At 43.0% G+C, this 17,893-nt stretch overlaps 1 protein-coding gene across 48 annotated transcripts in view; it reads right to left on the reverse strand.

Moving 5' to 3' along the window:
- Nucleotides 1–17,893, reverse strand: part of sw (short wing) — a 171,389-nt gene that overhangs the window by 27,389 nt on the left and 126,107 nt on the right. For 30 of the 48 annotated variants that reach the window (XM_068360691.1, XM_068360724.1, XM_068360731.1 and 27 more), the window contains 4 exons: nt 16,092–16,292; nt 1,188–1,344; nt 633–755; nt 91–222 (listed from right to left, as the gene is read on the reverse strand). In XM_068360691.1, the coding sequence (XP_068216792.1) occupies nt 91–222; nt 633–755; nt 1,188–1,344; nt 16,092–16,292 (613 nt within the window). The remainder of the gene's footprint in view (nt 1–90; nt 223–632; nt 756–1,187; nt 1,345–16,091; nt 16,293–17,893) is intronic. The other 18 variants (XM_068360733.1, XM_068360732.1, XM_068360730.1 and 15 more) reach the window with 1 other exon arrangement.

Raw genomic sequence — 17,893 nt, forward strand, 5'->3', positions numbered from 1 at the left:
ATTTGAACTAAAATACTGTATCATTGACCATCAAATACACTTGCATATAGTCTACTAAGAAACAGAATATGAAATACCATAGTTCTTTACCTGGCAAATGTAGCTGACATCACAGGAGACTGACAATGGAAGATATATTCAGGGGTATCTTTTTTAAACTTAGTGTTCCAAACCAGTGCTACACCATCTGGATCATGTGGGGAGTCCTCATTATTGTTGTAACTGTAACGAAAATATATAAGAATAGGAATTCTCTTAAAAAGAGCTAGAAGCAATTCACATCACTAATTTAAATAGATCATCAACTTGACATCCAAGCTTTCCATAGGGACCATATAAATAAGTGAAAATGCAACAAAAAGGTACCTGTCAAATAAAATGAAAGTCTATGTATAATATATATATATATATATATATATATATATATATATATATATATATATATATACATATATATAAAATGAAAGTCTATGTATAATATATATATATATATATATATATATATATATATATATATATACATATATATAAAATGAAAGTCTATGTATAATATATATATATATATATATATATATATATATATATATATATATATATATATATATATATATATATATATATATATAACTTACCTAGCTACTAAAAGCTCAGGATACTGAGGTGACCAGTCCATGCAAGTAATGCATCTATTGCGGGACCAACGCTCGTCATAAAACCACCGATTAAGGGAAAGCTTCACTCCTCCACTTTCACTTCTGTTGATTTACAAATTAAGCATATATAATAACAGGCATTATTCAAGTTAAAATTTCCCCATAGCTTTTTTGAAATATACTGTACACTTATCTTTATATAAATTTCTAAACGTTTTTAAAGCAATTGAAAGTCTGCTAAATCAATTCAAATTGCAACTTTGCATATAAAATTGCATCTATTAATTGAAGTTCTTATAAATTGCTTTCTATTCATTCTTTTATTTTCAAACAAAATGACTGATAACTACAATATTTGACTACTGTACAGCATTTGAATGACAACACTAATGAACAAACTGTAAAACATAAATCATTATAACGTCCTTTCTAGCAGCAACGTTTCTCAGTCATGGAACTTACATCCAAAGAAGATGTCCGCAAAGAATAGTTTAAATTCATACTATACACCTTACTTCAAACCAAAATACATACGCTTCTCCATCTTCTTCATGGTCATGGGAATAATCAACAAATATGTTGGCATCCTCACTAAGAGCACGTTCAACAATGCGTGTCGACCGATCAAAGAAGTTATGGAACTCTTCCGTCATCATAAGCATTTGCTTTTCTTCATCTGATAATTCTCGTGCTACCGGTAATAATACAAGTTACAAATTAGTAAACTAACAAACCTCTACACTTTATGCAATTTTGTACTTAGTAAGAAAAAGAAGCCAAAGATTTTACACCTATGGCTATTCACACCAGTATCACCATAAAATAACCATAGTTTTACACATGCTTAATAACTGTGCGAAATAGAATTAAAATTTATCTAAAAAATTCAGATCAGAGTACAATACTTGGATGGAAGTAATAAAAAGTGCTTAGAGAGTGTAAATGTATATCATGAGAACTTTTCAGTAACTTTTTGGATAGCAAATTAAAATCTTAGCCTGTGTAAAATTATGACTTTAGAAATTAGCAATATTACAAGGGATTATTTTTTTTAAATATGTTCATACTTATACATATAGACAGCAGTTTCACATGAGAAGAACACAGAAGACAGAGAAGTATGAAGAACTCAAGTGGCTCTACCAGTTTGCTGGCTAACTTCATGGGATAACAGAAGACTGATGACCAAAATGTATTAGGTTACATGGCATTCATTTGAGGTTCTCAAAATTTTTATTCTGTATATGGTGTGTATCAACACATGGTCATATATATAACTCAATTATATGAGCTTTTTGTCTTTACTTTACATAAGATACCCAAAATATAGAGAGTATGCAAAGAGAAATAACTAACATCAGAAATCTTAGCAACATTGCCATTTCCATGCGAGATGTTCTTATGCAGTCCACCGATTTTGTCTGTGGATTCTCCAACAGAAGATTTGACTATATGCAGCTAGCCTACTGATTTCATTATACAAAGGTCAGGTACTTGTGGGGAAAAAGAAGCCAGAGTACCTTTGTATCTCACAGGGGTACAGGTTTCAGCAAGCTGCTACAGAGATCTTCCTCCTTGCAAAAACATGCATCCTGATCCAAGAACAGACCCTGCAACGTAATAGGGGAGTGATAACAGACCATAACTATAGTCGACAGGGGGCTAAAGATCAAGGCAAAAACAGAAATACCTCATACTCTTCCCTCCATTGATCAAGGTGATGAGGAAGTGTTGACCCTATGCATGTGTGCACTGTTGGAGACCCTAGCCACCAGCCCTTGGCTGTTGTTCGTGTGTAAGCGTGCAGAGATGTCCTTCCCAACACGGGAGACAGCAGTACCCTATTCAGAGTAGGGAGCAGCAGTGTATTATCCAGGCAAGAAAGGTGGAGGAGAGTGCCAAGATCTTTCAATAAATGGCTAACAGGAGGTGTACATTGCCACCTCTGTCACACCTGGCTACTGGGTCAGCCAGAGAAATCCAAGCTCTTACAACACATGGCCGAAAGAAAGTGAACACGGGCCAGCACCTCTGACACCCCAGATGACACGGGACTGCAGCCCTGGTTGGGAAGCACCCAGGTGTTGTCCACACAATCACCCATAAAGGAGGGATTTCATCAAAGAGACCCCTATTCTTGTAACTATGACTGGCCTTCTTCAATGAAGTGTCAGAATCAGAATCAAAAGAGAGAGGAGGACATGGAGGAAGAGCTGGAAGAAGAGTGAAAATGCTTCTTCCTCCTACCATCCTTCTCTTCAGGCTCTGCAACCAGTTAAGTCGAGGTCTGAGTGACCATCAACGACGAAGCTCCCTCAAGGGGAAAAACCAGAAAGGTTGCTCTGACAGGAACCACAAAACTAGGGGACCCTATTACAGGGGAAACAGCAGGCACTCATTCTTAACATAGAAGAGTTGCTCCAACAGGAACCATAACACTAGGGAAAACTGTCACAAGGAAAATAACAGACACTCTTAACACAGACAGTGGCTGCCATCACAGGAACAAAGGAGGGAGGTATGGGTCATGGGACACAGGGGCAGAGGCGAACTTAAAATCTTGAATATCAACGATATCGTTTATTTTCTTATAGACTGTTGTGAGCTGAAAACTTCCAACAATATATATGGGAGAGATAGGAGGAAGCACTGAGAATTCCCTACTGAATATATAGGTCAGAAAGGAGCAAGCAAAAATAATCAGACTCCTTACTTTCTGATACAGCTATGCAGACTGAATAGGGTGTAGCTTTGGTCTCAGAGGCAGGAGTAGTGGATACCACAGGCTCCTTGGCGAAAGTGGAGCTATTGCACTGTCATAGCTATCCCTGAAAAATCCAAAGGGATATTCAAATCCTTCAAAATCAAACTTTGAGGAAACAAATAAATCAATTAAAATCTGTTCCAATAGATATTCAAGGCATCTCTTGTCACTGCCAAAGAATCCATATTTGGAGCTATGTATAGTGGAAGCTTGTGGTTCTCTCAGGTTACAAACAAGTTTATTTAGAGTTCCAGAACCAACTCTAGAATCTCTTGGAAAGAACTCTGATCCAAGGTCCAATATGTGTCCAAGACTGACTTTCTAGTGCCCACTACTACACAAACACCTGGATAGATAGAATGAGTAAAGAAAAAAATTCCTCTCCTGAAGGAACTTCATAATGGAAATGGTCACTGCCTTGAGAAATCTTGACCAGGATACCTTCCTCTAAAGGCAACACACTACTGTCTAGATGTCTATGAAAATCTTAATATGAGAGTTCCTTCTTGGACCGAACTCTTCAGTGTCAAGAAGACCACCATCAGTTCCAACCAATATTATTTGAAATGCTAAAAACTGAGAAGACCATTTCCCAAATGCTCAGGTCTCCTCTGAACTGCTTTCCCAAACCGACTGGGAAGTGTCTGTATGAAGAATCATGGAAATTTGGGGAGGGATCAATGGGCCTGACATGGAAAGGGCCTTTGCTGTGGTCCATGGCCTGAGAATTCTTTTGCAGCATCTTTTGTATAATTGGCTAGTATATGCAAGCCTTAAGCTATGCTATCCTAACATTTAATATTGGGTCAGTAATAAGGAAAGACCAAAATTCCCATTCAAATTATTGGGGATTACTGTAGATAGATACTCCAAAGCTAATCATATTAACTGGGGTGAAAGGTGTTATGCGCTGGCAACTGAATAGAACCAACATTTGTATGTTTGGCATGTGTATGAAAAAGGAAATTTTCTAGGCTATGAGTTGGAGGGCAAAAACCACCACATCAAACTATCAATAGCAAACTTGAAAATTACATTAATGTTACATCAACACTGTCATTAAGAATAGGGGATAATTAATCATAACTTGATTCCTGTTACTTAACAGGAGATGGAGACTTCTCACTTCACAGGAACCAAACACAGTCCATTATTCTGATCGTGACAATATGAAAAATAGAGGCAAGTTGCAAGGCAGTATCGTCTCCAGCATTATTGATTGTTCTCAATGATGTCATGTCATTGTTAGCCACATTTAAAGGTTTAAAGGCTACTCATGAATGGCAGAGACAAGGGACAGTGACAATGCCATAGCTATCAGGACAATGCCACAGAGACTGAGCATATATACATATGATCAGTGCCCAAGACCCTCTCCACCCAAGCTAGGACCAGGGAAGGGCAGTAATTGGCTGCTGCTGACTCAGCAGGTGTAACCCTACAGGCTCCCCTAAAGCCAATTCCTTAGCTCACAAGGATGGTGAGGTTACACAGACTACAAGAAACTCTCGAGTTTGAGTGGGACTCGAACCCCAGTCCGGCAGATCGCCAGGCAAAGACGTTTCCAATAGGCCACCAAAACCCAGCATCAGAATTACTGTACTGTGCCATGTTCAATAGCGCTTGAATACGTCTCCCTTATACACACTAAGTCTGTGCTTTGCATGTTAAAACACTGACCCTAGAGCAGGAGAGAAGATATTTCTTTGGTATTTAATGTAGTATTGGATTCCCTGTTCTAGCCTTTGACAATTAACTCCAAAAATGGATTGGTTGGTGATGCTGTCCATTGAAATAATTTTGGATTGTATGCCTTACCATCATCAATTTGAGGCAATCATCATTATCATACACAACTGACTAACAATGTGTGTAGCACTGAAACTGATAAGTGTAGGAGACATACTTGTTGGGATATGTTGCAGCCTAGCTGAGCACTGGGAGAGTACAGTACAGTACAAAATATCGCAAACACAGGAACAGATCGTGATAAAGAAAATACCATCAAGTACATCTTCCTATTGTAAAATCCTATAGCCAAACTTTAACTGTAAATCAAATAATTATAGGTTCCAAAATTACCTGTGGGCAATCTACACCTTCAGATGCTTATGAAGTTACCACTGAAATATGGTCACTAAAAGCAACACATTTGTAACTGGGTCAAGAATATGCACATTTAAAATTATGGTTTATATACTTATGAATGTATACATATGACAATTCAAGTGATCATAGGGAGATTTATAAAGCATATTTTCATGAAAAATAATTAATCAAAGTTATAAAATCAAGAAAACTTGAGTGATCATATGGAAGTTCATAAATAAAATTATACTGAAAAATAATAATGCAATTATGTATAAAGATGTCAAAATGGTATTTTTATTATAAAATTAATTTTTAAATATACTTACCTGGTAGTTACATATATAGCTTAAATCCAGCGTTTCGTCGCGCCCACGGCAGAAATTCAAATTTCGCGGCAATCGCCGCCATGACAGTAGGTGGTCCTACATGAGCGCCATCTCTCATAGGTTACCAGAACCATTCCCAACATTCCTCAGAAATTCCATGCCCCTGTTTTCAGAGGGGAGGAGGGAGGGCCCTTTTATATATGTAACTGCCAGGTAAGTATATTTAAAAATTAATTTTATGATAAAAATACCATTTTTAAATATGTAACTTCCCAGGTAGTTACATATACTGTATAGCTGATTGACACCATAGGTGGCAGGAAGAAAACCTCATCCCATCAGGAATTCGTATAATTATTAATAGCTACAATTAGTGGTGCCAATAATCTGGTTCTTACCTGATAAGGAAGATGGCTTCATAGTTATTCTGCCTCATTTTCCTGCATTCCTAAAGAGACTCAGTGATCCACCCAGGGGGCTGAAAAAGTCTCCATTGTCTCCATTAAAGCCCACCTTCTTGCTGATGGCTTGTAACTCTCCTATTCTTTTGGCTGTAGCCAATGCAATTAGGAATAGAGTCTTTTGGGTAAAATCCTTCCAAAGCTTGCCGCACACTGAGCCAGAACGGAAACGCCGCCGAAGCCATCGAAGCCTCAGAACAGAACAGAAACGACGTGCAGCGCGCACACTGAGCCAGAGGTCACAGAACTGAACCGACGCAAAATTTTGATAAACGAAGGAAGTTTTCCTCAATCATAACTGAGTTTTTATTTAATTGATGTTACAATGATTAGATATTCTGTATATCAATCTTTTATCGAATCCGTAAGCCAGATGTTTATATGTTTTCCAAAAAAAAAAACTAATAATAATAATAACGATAATAATAATTAATAATCACTCCAAAATTCTTTGTATTAAATCATATGTTCACATCATTGTTATTGAAGTACATTCGTCAAATTTCTAACATCAGCAAAAAAAAAAAAAATAATAATAATTATAAACAATAATAATAAATAATAATCACTCCTAAAATCTTTGTATTAAATCATATGTATACATCATTGTTATTAAAATACATTCGTCAAATTTCTGAGATCAGAAAAATATTCGTTGCTATCACACTAACCTCCGAATTCCTCAGCAACCCTCTCCAAAACAACCGCTGCAGTCGTTCTGCGCATGCGCAGCCTGTCAGACGCCACCGACGCATCAGAAAAATTATCTTTCAAAGAATACTGCATCGGTTCCGTTCTGTTCTGGCGTGTCGGTTCCGTTCTCTTCTGGCCCAGTGTGCGCAGTCAGGTAAGAATGCCTGCTTTCGATTTCTATCGGATGTTTCGGTTCTGTTCGGCCTTGTCAAGGGGTTCAAACCTACTTGAGGTAAAAAAGGCCAGGACTACATCCAGATTCCAAGAGGGGGTTGGATTGTCCTTTTTCTTAGCGGTCTCAAAAGTTCTAATGAGATCCGAGAGATCCTTGTTACCTGACCTGTCAATGTGTCTTTGACGAAAGACGGAGGCTAACATGCTGCGGTAACCCTTGATGGTAGGTACAGCCAGCTTCTCTTTTGTTCGCATATGCAACAGAAAGTCTGTTATTTGGGCTATAGAGGTACAGGTAGAGGAAAGTTTGTTAGTCCTGCACCATTCTCTAAACATGTCCCACTTAGATTGATAAACTCTAGGAGTGGATGTCCTTCTAGCTCTCGCGATAGCTCGTTCAGCTTTCCTTGAAAAGCCCTTTGCTCTTGCCAGCTTTTCGTTAGTAGAAAAACAGTCAGATTAAGAGCAGGTAGATTCTGATGGTACCTCTCTATGTGTGGCTGTTTGAGTAGATCGCTACGACATGGTAATGTTCTGGGGGTATCTACCAGCCACTCCCTCACCTCTGTAACCCAAGGTCTCATGCGCCAAAACGGAGATATCAGGGTAATGCGGGCGTTGTGCGATTCCTTAAACTTTTTCAAGACTCTGTCCAGGATCTTGAATGGTGGAAAAGCATACTGTACACGTTTAGGTCCCCCCAGTCCAAGAGAAAAAACGTCCACTGCAGCTGCTTCCTGGTCTGGGACTGGAGAGCAATACACTGGCAACCTCTTAGTCAACTGTGTAGCGAAGAGGTCTATCGAGGGTTGACCCCACAACATCCAAAGGCTGGTGTACACCTCGTGATGTAGGGTCCACTCTGTAATAAGAACTTATCTTCCTCTGCTGAGAAGGTCCGCCCTGAATTTCTTTTCCCCTTCTATGAAGCGAGTTATCAAGGTTATGTTCCTCCCTTTCGCCCACAGTAGTAGATCTCTCGCAGCTTCGTAAAGAGAGTCTGAACGAGTGCCTCCATGCTTCTTGATGTAGGCCAACGCAGTGGTGTTGTCTTCATTGACCTGAACTAAGTTTCCTTGGACTTCCTCCTGAAAGTGTATTAGTGCTAGGTGAATGGCCACTAGTGCTTTGATGTTTATGTGCCATTCCCTCTGAGACTCTTCCCACAGACTCGATAACTCGGCCTTCCACAGTGTTGCACCCCACCCCATGCCTGAGGCGTCGAAATACAACACTAGGTCGGGGTTCCTCTGATAAAGTTCGAGGTCCAGGAGTTTAATGGCATTATGCCACCAACTCAAGTGATTCCTGATCCCCAGAGGAATCGGCAACCACTTTCTAGACCTTGACCTCTCGTCCAAAATTTGCAAGATGGAATTGATGAGGCCGTAAATGAAGTCTCCCCAGGGATACGAACTGCTAGATCGATGAGAGGGTACCCAGTGGACTCATCCATTCTCCTACCGAGCAGGACCGTATGTCAGGAAGTGTCGCACCTTTTCTAGGGAATCTAGAATGTGTTTCGGGGCTGGAAAAGCCCGAGAAACCACTGACTGAATCCTCATCCCCAGGTAGATAATGTTTGCGAGGGAGTCAGTTGAGATTTTGCTAGGTTCACCACTAGACCTAGCCGTTTATAGCGTCAAGGACATTGTAATTGAAGACCCTCCAGACACTTTCTTGCGACCTGGCTCTGAGTAGCCAATCGTCCAGGTACATTGATATCTGTACTCCCTTCAAATGTAGCCAGCAAGCCACGTTGACAACCACTCGAGTGAAAACGTAGGGAACCGTGCTCAGGCCAAAACAGAGTGCTTTGAACTGATAAGTAGTTTCTTGGACCACGAATCTCAGAAAATTCCTGTAGTTCGGGTGTATCGGAATGAGGAAATACACGTCCTGCAGATCTAACGACACCATCCAGTCTCCCTGTCTGGTGCCTGCTAGGACTGATGCAGAAGACTCCAAGGAAAACTTGACTTGCTTATGAACTTCATCCTTCCTGTGCTCCCAAACAGGGCTGCACGTGAGAACGAACTGCAGCTGTTCTTTAAGATAACACCTCCGACTCCTTGCTGGGCATAGTAGGAGAAGGCCTGGGTCATCTGTTACAGAACGGAGACTCGAAATCCTGAAGAAGTCGAACCGAAGGTTTGGGACTCCAAGATCTTGAGTCTAGAAACCGACTCAGGGACGAACCCGAACGTTACCTCTCCCTATCTTCTTGAATGGGCGAAGTCGTACGAGAGACCATGAAGTACGCTGATACGCCTGGCCGAAGCCAGAGCAAGCCGGAGCACCGTCTTCTAAGTCAGGTGCCAGTCAGATGACTAGCGTAATGGTTCACAGGGAGAAGCCTTAAGATCCCTAAGAACCCGAGCCATGTACCATGGAGGAGGTCTCACTTCCGACTGGGTGCAGGTAAGTTCGTAGCTTCGTATGAGCGAAGAAAGATCCAGCGAGGAGGAATTGTCTAACCTTAGAGCCTGAACGCCAGGCTTGAGGCTGAGCGATAGGCTTTACCGCCGAAAGCAAAAGGCGCAATTCCTCCCGCAGATGGACAATAACTCCGCTAACACTGGAATAGTGGCATCGAGGGGAGAGATACCTCTCCCACGACACCAACCACAGAAGACTCTACCCCGCGCCTGGTGGACCCCCGCGGATGACTTCGCAGGTGTCAAGACATCCGCTCCGCGACCTGTCGCGGAATGCCTCTCTCAGTGAGGAGATGCTGGATGGACTCCAGGCATGGAGCCGAAGCGGAGCTACGGCTTGTGGTAGATGTAGTGGTGTGGTTGCTATAGCTCTTGTCGTGGGGAAAACTCTCTCGGGAGTTCCATCAAGGGATGCAGAAGATTCGGAAACCACTCTGCATGATGCCGTAGCGGAGCTATCAGAGTCATCGACAGGTTGACCGATAGTCTGGTCTTGTTGAGCCCCCCTTCCCCACAGACCCAACGGTGGCAAGGCGTAGACGTTGATGTTGTCCCACCGATGTGGGAAGACATCACGGCAGGGTGCCTTGGAGTCCAGGGCTGGGAAGGAGTACAGCGACAGCTTGAAATTCAAGGTCGTCGCGAACAGGACCACAAGGTCCGAGCTTGCTGGCTACTGGGGGTTCCAAAGACCACTCGGTACTCTCTATCTGCGATGCTCTGTTCCGACTGTCGGAGAGCACATTCCTTGTCCGGAATGAAGCGAGCCGATAGTGGTAATGAGTGGACTTCAGCTCATCTCAGTATCTCTACTGTAGGATGGGAAGACTGTTATGAAAAAGTACCTCCCCATTTGATGAAAAGCAACTACCGTGGTGTTGTCACTCACGGAGTGACTCGCCGGGGCCTGTTGGGACTGTTGACGGCCAGAATATGGCCTTCATCCCTAGCCAACTGAAGTGGAGGTACCCTTCTAGTTCTGGCCATAGGGTTGAGATCCTTTGGTTCAGAACGTGTCCCCCCCCCCTTCTTTGACGCGTCCGAGGACAGCATCAAATGCGGAGGAGGGACGAGAAGATCCACTCTCTAGCAAAGGCTTCGTAGGTCAACCACCACTGCAGGATCCCTCGTTCGGCAGGTCCCATAGGACCAGAATGTCTGGGGAATTGTAGTCTTGATTCCACCGGGACTTGAGGTTCGGGATGAACTTCCTGGTGAATGCCTGCGGAGCTGTGGAAAGATCGAAGCACCGCACCTTGAACTGGTATATCTGTTGCCTAGGCTGAATTCCAAGTACTTCCTGTAAAGACGGATGGATTGGGATCTGGAAGTACCTGTCTCTCGGATCCAGTATGCACGTGAAGTCTTGTGGTTTCCCTACAAGTCTGATCGAAACTGTTGTATCATACTGACCGAAGTTTGTACGACAAACTTGTTCAGGGCTAAGAGGACGATGGCGGGTCGCCAGCCTTCAGGCGCTTCTTACAGGAAAGAGTCGTTTGAAGAACCTTGGAGGGAGCCGCCGACAACCTTGGAGAGTATCCTTCTAGAGCATGGTCTTGCCCTCTGCCCGAGGGGCTAGCCCCTTTGCCGATCCCATGGCATAGGGGCTCAGCGACACCGGATTCGCTGACAGGGGAGGAAGAGATGCTACGAAACGGGACACGAAACCCCTGGCTGATCATGGAGATCGTTCAGGAATCGGCCCCGAGTTGCTGCCACTTGAAGGCGCAAATCCAGGCATCCCCCCCCCACTGGGGGATGCAGGTAGGGGTTGCCAATCCTAGCGTTTGCGGCCTAGGCCGCCCCCTCTAGGATTATTGTCTTCCCACGAGGGCTCCTCGCCCTTCGTCCCCGACAGGAGGGGGGAGGCTGCATAGACACCTTGTCTAGCTGCCCGTGCCGGTTCTGATATCCTAGGCTGAACGAGGCTGTAGAAGTTGAGGCGCTGGAGGCTTGTAGGGACTGGATATAAGCGCCTTGGAGGAGCGAATTGTGATACGATTCTCCCCACCTCTCAGTTGCTCGTTCCTTGTCCTTGGGCTGATATAAGCCCCTTCCAAGGATGGAAGAGAGTCTGGGTTGCCGATATCCACAGTAGGGACCTACGAGAGAAAACCTCTCGGTCACTGCATCTCAGTGCTTCAACATCGAGTTTGTCCCCAAGTTCGACACTTGGTCTCGGGAAACGAAAGGTGCACGTGTCCGAGAGGAGGAAAGTTCCATGACCTTCCCGGAGCTTCCTTGTATAAAACCTCGGGTCAAGACCGGATGGCCAGAGACTCAAGCTCGACGATCAGCCACAAGGTGGCCTGCCTGGCACCCTTCGCAGCTTCCTCCTGGTTCAAGATTCCCTAAGATGAAAATGTCACCTGCCCGGCGGAGAGTTTCTCGAGGGAAAAACCCCGGAAGGTCCGTTGCACGGATGGAGAGGAAGAGCTAAATCAGGCTACCCCATGATCTCGAAGTATTCCCGCTGTTGACGACTGACAGAGGCAGTGTCGGCAGCCACCGAGCGATCGCGTACAGGAGAGCCAACGCGTGGCCGCGTACGGCGATCTGAAGCGTGGGCACGTTGAAAACGCTAGCGGGCAGGCGAAGAATCGCGCGCGATCGCTAGGAGATCGCCGGGGCGTAGGAGATCGATGGAGCGCGGTTGCGTGGCCAGAAGATATCAGCGAGGGGCAGAACCAGATGGTGAGGTTGCGCATAATAGCGAACGCTCGTGGGCGAGTACAGAAGACTTCTCGTGGGCGCGCGGGCGCTCAGAGACTCGATCAAATCTAGAGCACAGAAGATCGTCGGCGAGGAGGTGAAGGAATCATGACTTTCGCCTCCACCCACATCTGGAAGCTCGTGGAGTACGCTGGTGCGCCTTGCGCACATCAGGAAAAGGGCGAGCAGATGTGCGCTGGCGAAAAGGCGAACAAGGGTGTTAAAAGAAGGAACAATCTCCTTGCCTGTGCCTAGATCCAAAGATCGTGGGCGCAAGGGCGAACGTTGGCACCCATTGCGCACATTAGAAAAGGGAGCGCAGATGTGTGCTGTCGTGCAGGTGATCATGGGCGTACAGGAGACCGTTGGTGCCCGAGGCGCGTAGCAGGAAAGGGCGATCAGAAGTGCGCTGGCGAGCTGAAGAGGGCTGGCACACAGAAGGTCTCCGAGGCGCAGGTGAGTGCTGGCGCGCAGGTGAGCGCTGGCGATCAGATCTACGGCGAGACTCAGCTACAGGAGATCGCAGGAGAGAAGTCTGGAACACAGCAGGAGAGCGCGAGCGCGCAGGAAAACGTGGGCGCGCAGGTAAAACCTGGCACTTAAGGGACTTACCCACAATGTGGAGTAAGCCCTTAGCCCCGAAGGGACCGGTGCTCGTAGGAAACGAGGTACGTAGGCGCCCACAGCTCATCTGCGTCCAGGAGAAGCTCTGGCAGGAGGAACCTCTGCGGGGAGGGTGAAGATGAAGATGACCACAGGCAGGAGCACCATCATCAGACCTCTGAAGAGGAGTCTCTGTAGTGAACTCCCCCAAGGGGGAGAAGCACTCGCAGGAGAGACCGTGGCATCAGCTGCCCCTGAAGGGGACTGAGCCCTCAGCAACAACAGCAGAAGGAGACCTCCAAAGAGGAGTCTCTGTGGTGAACTTCCCCCCCGAGGAAGAAACACTCGCAGGAGAGACCGTAGGGCTCAACAGCCCCCCGAAGGGAACTGAGCCTTCAGCAACAACAGCAGGAGGAGTCCTCCGAAGAGGAGTCTCTATCAGTGTCCTCTCTCACGAACGAGAGAGGTAAACTTCGTAGAAGAGACTCAAGATGGAGCCCAAAGGCCGAAGGGTCAGCCAGTGACCTAGGAGCCAACCTCCGGAGAGGCGCTCCTGCAGCTGCTAAGCCCCTTGAGCTTAACTGCAGGTGAGACCGCTCAGCACCAAGAGCATAGTCGCACAAAAACTATGGTCCGAGAAGTAACCGCTCAGCCCCTTGAGCAAGGTTACAAAAGCGGTCGCTCAGCACCAAGAGCAAAACCGCCGGAGGACCAGACACATATTATAATTATTAAAGGTAAGAGAAGTTTCCCCCGAAAGGGAAAGAAACTCAAACTTGGGCAGATAACCTCTCTCGGAAGGGAAGTTACCCACCCAAGGAGGCGAACCTCCTGAGAGTTCTAACATGAACTGAAGAGCTGTCGGGTGCCTCGGGAGAACTACCAGGAGAAGGAGACACGCCCCTGACGAAGTCCTATAGAGGAGGCAGCAACAGCCGACTCCCAGAGTCCCAACAAGACAGCTCTGCTTCGTTGTCACATTAGCAAACGGAAAACAGATTGTTAACTGTGAGAAATAAAGTAATTAGTTAACATTCATTCCCCGGGAAGACTCCGAAGAGGAAACCCGAGGGAAAAGAACACAAGAATTACATAACAGGCAAGAGCCCCAACCCCACCTACACTCACGGGAAGGGGGAAGGGCGAGAACTGTAACCAAAAACTGAATTATAACAGTTATAAATATGCAATTCATAAAGGAATGTTCACTAAAAGTAAGAACGAAACACCCCGAAGGGAAACGTTAAAAAAGCTGAAAAGTTAACAAATACAATTAGCTTTAATAATAAAAAAATAATAGAGATAAAAAGTACTGCGTAGCAACTCCACCCGAAAGGAGGAGCTATCGTAGAAAACGTAGTAAAAGGTGAACGACCTCCAGAGAGAGAGAGAGAGACCGTAGTTAAACTACACTCTCGCGTTCCTACGCTGAACCCCACCTTCCCCGTAGGAAAAGAGGAGTAGCGGAGAACAGAATAATAAGTCCAGCGATAACGACTCCCCACGGCGTCCGTGGAAGGAGGCGACCGAAGGACCAAGGAAGAGATCGCGGCCATGAAATTACATCGTAGTGGCCTGACTGCCGGCGGCCACATGGAGATATCATACACATACACACACAGCACGAACACTGAAAAGAAAACTTACTGATTTCTATACTCAAATGTATACATAAACATAAAAATAAGTTTACATATATACATGAGTAAAGAAAGTAATTAATTAAGTAAAGACAAAACAATAAATGGCTGCCATGCGAGGACGGGAACAGAGACATCCGTTCATCGTCCGAGCCAAAAGCGAAGTGAATCAGTTCACCAGTGTGTGAGGGGGGAGGGGTAGCTAGCTACCCCTCCCCTACCCCTGCTAACTAGCGCAGGGGTAGTTAACCCTCGTTAAAAATCTAATGGCTCGCCATTTCAGCTACGCCGAAAGTAATACCCTATGTAAATAGCGTGATTTGCATTTCGGTTACGGAACAACTAGCACTTTTAACTATTTCACATTAGATCATAATAGACCTGCCCGTTGCGAGAGATTATTCTCTTTCGCCAAGGGCTAGAAAGAAAATACAATAGGTTATATGATTAATATTAGTATTCTCAAATTCGAAATATTAAATAACGATACAAGTATTGTGAAACAATAACGATCATCAAGAGTACTGCGTAGCGTAAATTGACTGTACACTCATGAAATCTCTATATAAAATGAAAATTAACTAAAGGAAATATACTAATAGGACAAATGTATACTTGAAAATAATATTTTTCCCTACATTATAAAAATTAAAAGACAGTACTTATGCTTAGTAAGTTAATATCTTAAACATTTCTTGCAAGAAACAGAAAATAATTCACATATTTGCAAGTCATACTAAGTAGATTACATCACAGAATTGTGACGTCATCGCGATGGCGGACTGATTTCCTTCAAGGCATTCAGATCTCGCCCTGCTAAGAGTTTACGTCACATAATTGTGACGTCATAATGTTTTAATGTTTTCCCTTCCATTACTCTTTAAGAGTTGTTCGTTAGTTAATAAAGTAGTGGGAGAAAATTCCTTGATCGTATCCATTTCAATCTTACGAACATAGAAAAGAAAACAAATACACACATGCCCTCTGCTACATACTGTGTGGGAATCAAGAGCAGCTTAAAAGCCTGTCTACCCCTACACACAAAGTTTAACAACAGAGGAGCCATCTTGAAAATTAAGTTAAATTAAACTGTCCAAGTTGGACCAACAAAAAACTATCTTATTTCGTGTGAAAAGGAAAATCCAATATCTTCAATAGTTGCAAGGCAGCGAAAGCCATTAACAATAATCAGACAAAAGGTACTTCACCAAATTGTAGAATAAAGTAATATATCAGCGAAACAAATTTCCTAGGTGTTGACTCAATCAACGGCAGGGAATTTCTGAGGAATGTTGGGAATGGTTCTGGTAACCTATGAGACATGGTGCTCATGTAGGACCACCTACTGTCATGGCGGCGACTGCCGCGAAATTTGAATTTCTGCCGTGCACGCGATGAAACGCAGGATTTAAGCTATATATATGTAACTACCGGGGAAGTTACATATTTAAAAATCAAAGAATTAACGATCCACTAAATAGGCAAAATTCTTAAATCTTGAAAAATGCTAGGAAAATAATTGTCTGTTCTTACCTGGTTGAGGTTTCTCTTCCTCTATTTTCTTCTCGGCTTCTGTAGCCAAGGCTGGCTTGACATCTTGCACCTGTGGCATTCCAGTTGGAAGAATACCCGGAGGAAGGTGGCGGTTGTGGCCCCTTCCATACATAGGTGGCGTATCAAGCATAGTTAAAGAGTTGTCTTCCTCCTCGGCTTGCGGATCATCGTAGGTGAGAACTACATGGTAAATAAGACTGTCCCCACACCCTCTATCTTTTCTAATATCAAGTGAACTCAACAACCCATAATACTTTGATTATTTTCTAAGAAATAAAACTGTCAGGTGAAATTTTGTTTATCTACTGATTACTGGATACAAAAAGGAAACTTCTAACAACTGGGAAGCCATAAGGGCTTTTGTATATCAAATTTACCTCTATGAATAATTTTACCACTGGGAGATTCAAATATCAAATTAAAAAATATTCTACTGTTCCCCACCCAAATCTAACAAAACATTGCATGTAATCAACCATCTTATTAATGCTTAAAATTATATAATTTTGGGTGCTAACACATTTAGCTACAACATTTATATGTACTCTTTTGGGGCAATGAGATCATAAAACATAAAGAGAAAGAATGTAATATAGAATAGTATTCAAGACTACAATAAAAGCATGCTAAATAGCACCATTAGATGCTCTATCTACAAGGTGAAACTTTTTATAAAAGGTGGTTTCCATAAAATAAGACTGAGATTTGTGTTGTATCAAGGAATTAAGTGTTTTAATTTCTAAGGGTGCAGACTTAATCATAAGGGAAATTAACAAAAACTTACCATACACGGAGAAATTCAACAATTTAACCCACAACACAAAACCATCAGACAAAATGGATAAGCCACAATCTCTAAGATACCTCTACATCAAGGAGCAAACATTCGATCTTCTAACAAACCATCTACTCAAATCTCCCAAACCACAAAACTTGTCCAAAACAATTTTCAACAAACAATCAGATATTCTACGTTTCCAGCAATGAAGTCATGTCAGATATACAAAAAAAATAGCGCAGCTTTTACCCAAAAGTAGACCGATATACAATGTAATTGTTGGTATACTTTCAGATCAACTAAGTTCTTCATGTAGCTTTTACTACTGACATAGGTTGTAGATACATACCACAATTAAAGTCAACCTTAAAATCTTGCTATTTGTTAACAAAATGAAAATCTGAGTTATATAGGCATATCTTGCTAAAATAAACTCAAGACTCGGGCACATAATTCTTCAAATACAGGAATGGGTGATTCAGTAATTTGTTAGCATGGCTATAAAAATGACAATGGCAAGGAAAAACTGACAAAAATACACAACATTGTTTATCATGACCAACAAAATTAAAGATAATTGCACTACAGTTTAAGAAAATCTATTTCTTATTAGCAGTGGTACTGCAACTGCGGTTTGTATTTTCTGCAAACTATCAATATTCTTCAATCATCATCTTCCAAACTAACTTACGGCAGGTAATTTTATATCAGAGAGAGAATAAATAGCACCAAATCATTGGTGTAATATACTTTGCTTAAATCATTCTTGCATCTTTCTTAGATTAAACCAAGTTTTCTAAGCTACCTGAAATTTCTTTTTATTTCTTGTTACAAAGGGAGAAGTCATATTCTGAATTTTGAAAAGCCTCAAACTTGAGGAAGTGTAACCTATTTAAACAAAGACCTAAAAACAAATTAAGCACCAGTCAACAATACAAATATAATGCAACCTTTTGGTAACGAATAATCACCAAAAGGGTTCAGAGGTTTCTTTTAAGGCTTT

Source organism: Palaemon carinicauda, chromosome 37 (genome assembly GCF_036898095.1).
Source record: "Palaemon carinicauda isolate YSFRI2023 chromosome 37, ASM3689809v2, whole genome shotgun sequence".
Taxonomy (NCBI): Eukaryota; Metazoa; Arthropoda; class Malacostraca; order Decapoda; family Palaemonidae; genus Palaemon; species Palaemon carinicauda.